Here is a 3,218-nt window from a genome sequence, read left to right as displayed (position 1 = left end):
TCAATCTATATTTGTTGTGTAGTTGGTTGATCTTATGTTGTTCTTTTCAGTTGTTTTTGCTTTTGTGCTTTTGTTGGTGTATTTTTATTGTACTCGTTTTCTTCTTTTAATTTTTCAAATCTGCATTGGAGTTATTTTAGATGACCAAACTAGTGGGAAGTGAGAGATAATAATGTATGTTTGGCTATTTAATTTTAGCTTCTTGAATAAATAAAATTTATCTTTCGACCAAAAAAGAAACTTTATTTAATATTGAGAGTTTATTCATTATCCATTCAGAACACCATGTTAAAAAATCTTGAAACGTATATAAAACGTACTTACGTTACACGGATGATTTTTTTTTTTTTTTTTGAATCAACTTACACGGATGATAATACTTTTGATATTGAGTGATAAAGTTGTTCTATTTGAAGTATCAAAAATATATATCCAAATCATATTATTGCTTCTCACACAAATATTGACTCAGTTTGTCTATGTTGTCTCCTTGTCGTTGTCTCGTTGACCAAAGTGTGATTCTGCCTATTAACCACCACTCTACCATTCCCAAGTCTTATGCTGTTGGGGATCGTGAGGGGTCTAAATGATCATTATCGAGCAAAATTTAAGCAACTATACCAGTAAAATTAAACACATTTTTTAACCTAAGCATTCTATATATGTTATATAATTTTTTATGTTTGTTCAACATTGTGAAACTCTTACTCATATTTAAAATTTGAACATATATATATATATTTTCTGTTAAGAGTCTCACATCTGTTGCGAGATAATTTGAATGAGTGTTTATAAGCAATAAACAATCATCACTTTACGAGCCAGTTTTGTAAGGATGAGTTAGGCCCAACTCAATTCTAAGATTTCCTGATAAATATGTCTCCATCTAATACGAACCTTAAAAAAAATGGTTCAAAGTTAAAAATTTATCATATTTAGTAAAAATAATAATTTTAATATTTTTCTATGATACAAATATGATAACTAAAATATATTAATTATGTTGACATTTTTAAAAAGACACTTAAAAAACACCATAATAAAATATATTTAAAAAACAAAAAAGACATAAATGAACCTTAAGAGGGTTAAACCAAAATTCAAGGTGTGAGAAACTCTTTCCCTCATTAAAAATCTTTTAAAAAAAGCAACTTAATGAGATAAATTACCTTAATATTAAAAATAGAGAACATATGTAATATTTTATTTAAATTTACTAATAATGGTAGATGTATGATATTTTCATGTGTGCACACCTCAACTTCAAGGGTTTAATCTAGTGGTAATTAAAAAGACATATATCTTAGATCCAGAAGGTCCTGAGCTCAAACTCTGCAAGTACGACATATCGTCTTCTCTACCTTGTACTGAGACATATATTATAAGTTCTTGCTTTAAAAAGAAAATAAAAACAAAGAGGTTTTTAAATTAAACACACCCAAAGAGCATGTCTTTAACTAATTCATCCTTGATGGTCATGGTGAAGAATTTGCTTGTCAACTAAATTTTTTCATTATATAAAAAAAAAAAAAAAACTAAATTTTTTCATATTAACACATTTAATGCAAAGTTTGCATCAAGTTTCATAACTGAAATCAGCTAATTAAAGAAAACATCACATGCTTGGATAATCAATACTCCATATGCATGGCATAGTTTTTTTTTTTTTTTGAACGCATATGACACTTTGATTTTATTTTTTTGTTTCTCTATTCCCTTCATCAATTCATATGTATCCATCCATACACGAGTAATGAGTTGGTTTATTGAATTTTATATTTTTATGCAAATAAATCGTCAATTTGCTTGACATATATTTTCAATTTCTCAATTTGGTTAGAAAGTGTCTAGTTCTTGGGAAAAAAATATACCCAATCATGAAATCCACGATGAAAGAAAAAAAAAAGTTAGAAGAATCAAACATAAAAAGGCACAAGTATTATATGTGAAAGTGCAATTAATATTTATAACATCCAAGCAACATCATGAAAATTAAATTATCTACCAAAAAAAAAACATCATGAAAATTAAATAATTAAAAACTTAATATGATTGACTTACATATATGTTTTCCTGATCTGTACATTGCCTTAATGTATGTATAGAACCACCTCTTTCCTCCATCACCTCTAGCTTGCAAAGATAGGGTGTAAAATAGAGGGAATTTTCTTATAAGAAAAACAAAATTAAATATTTTTAATTAATATCAATATACTAGTAATATATAGATACATATATAAATATAATAATTTAATTTATGGTTGATTAATGAAGAGCTCGGAGGAAGTAACAAGACACCTCATTACTTCAACTTGAGCTTTCAAAGATTCTATATAATCTAGGGTTTCATCAACCAAACAAGAATCATCCATGAATTTTCCACCTGGTAACAAACTCTTCAGCTTCCTTGTTCTCTTCTTAACCAACCGCATCGCGATAAAACTTGCCTCGACTCTTTCCTTTGTATGATTTCTTCTCAAGATCTTTCTCCTTCCAGTTATCCTTTTTCTAAGAGGGTACGAATTCGTCGAATTTTTTCTTATTACCTTCTTTTGTGGTGTTGATGAGGTTGTTGACATGTCTTGTTCATCATCTATTTTTGTTGAAGTATTTGCAAATAGGGCTTTTCTCCAAAGGGTAGTTTTGTCTTTGGTGGAAGCCATGGCTAAATCTGCAGATAGCTTTATAGCCTTTTTTCTCTCCAACAAGTTCATGTTCTTCTTTTGTGAGTTGTACTTTCTTAGACCCTTTATCCATTTCCTTAGAAATTCTTTCTTGAGTGAACTCAAATTTCGCATTCTATAAAATAAATAAATTAAAAAAACATGTAGGTTAAGTTTGTTAGCAAGAGGTTGATATATATATAATATATGATATCATATGCTAGGGTTTAATTTATATATATATATATATATATATATATATATATATATATATATATATATATATATATATATATATATTAGTTCTAACTAAGAAGAAATGAACTAATTAATTTGTACATAATTGTAAGATAAATAAAAATAATTAAATTAAGAATTTAAGACTACATACCTTGCTCAAGTTCTTGAAGAAGATAAAGTAGAAGATGGTGGAGAGAAATTATGAAGGAGTTTTTTTCTATGAGAGATGAAGTATTATAGATAGAAAGCAAAGTGGAATATGAGAAGATGATGAATTAATGTGAGGGGAAGATTTAAGTGCTTGAAAGATGAGAG

At 27.6% G+C, this 3,218-nt stretch overlaps 1 protein-coding gene across 1 annotated transcript; it reads right to left on the bottom strand.

The window, feature by feature from the left end:
- Positions 1-2,016: 2,016 nt before the first annotated feature.
- On the bottom strand, positions 2,017-3,213 carry LOC123908461 (transcription factor IBH1-like 1). Its single transcript, XM_045959104.1, has 2 exons — positions 3,055-3,213; positions 2,017-2,799 (listed from the first exon to the last, which is right to left on the bottom strand). Exon 2 carries the CDS (start codon positions 2,796-2,798, stop codon positions 2,256-2,258), a length of 543 nt encoding a protein of 180 aa, XP_045815060.1. The 5' UTR covers position 2,799; positions 3,055-3,213; the 3' UTR covers positions 2,017-2,255.
- Between the last annotated feature and the right edge of the window lie 5 nt (positions 3,214-3,218).

The sequence above is a fragment of the Trifolium pratense genome, linkage group LG2 (assembly GCF_020283565.1).
Source record: "Trifolium pratense cultivar HEN17-A07 linkage group LG2, ARS_RC_1.1, whole genome shotgun sequence".
Classification (NCBI taxonomy): Eukaryota; Viridiplantae; Streptophyta; class Magnoliopsida; order Fabales; family Fabaceae; genus Trifolium; species Trifolium pratense.
This window is presented reverse-complemented; position numbering and strand designations above follow the sequence as displayed.

Coding starts and splice junctions, on each gene's coding strand:
- LOC123908461 (XM_045959104.1), bottom strand. CDS start 2,798: ATGCGAAATTTGAGTTCACTCAAGAAAGAATTTCTAAGGAAATGGATA.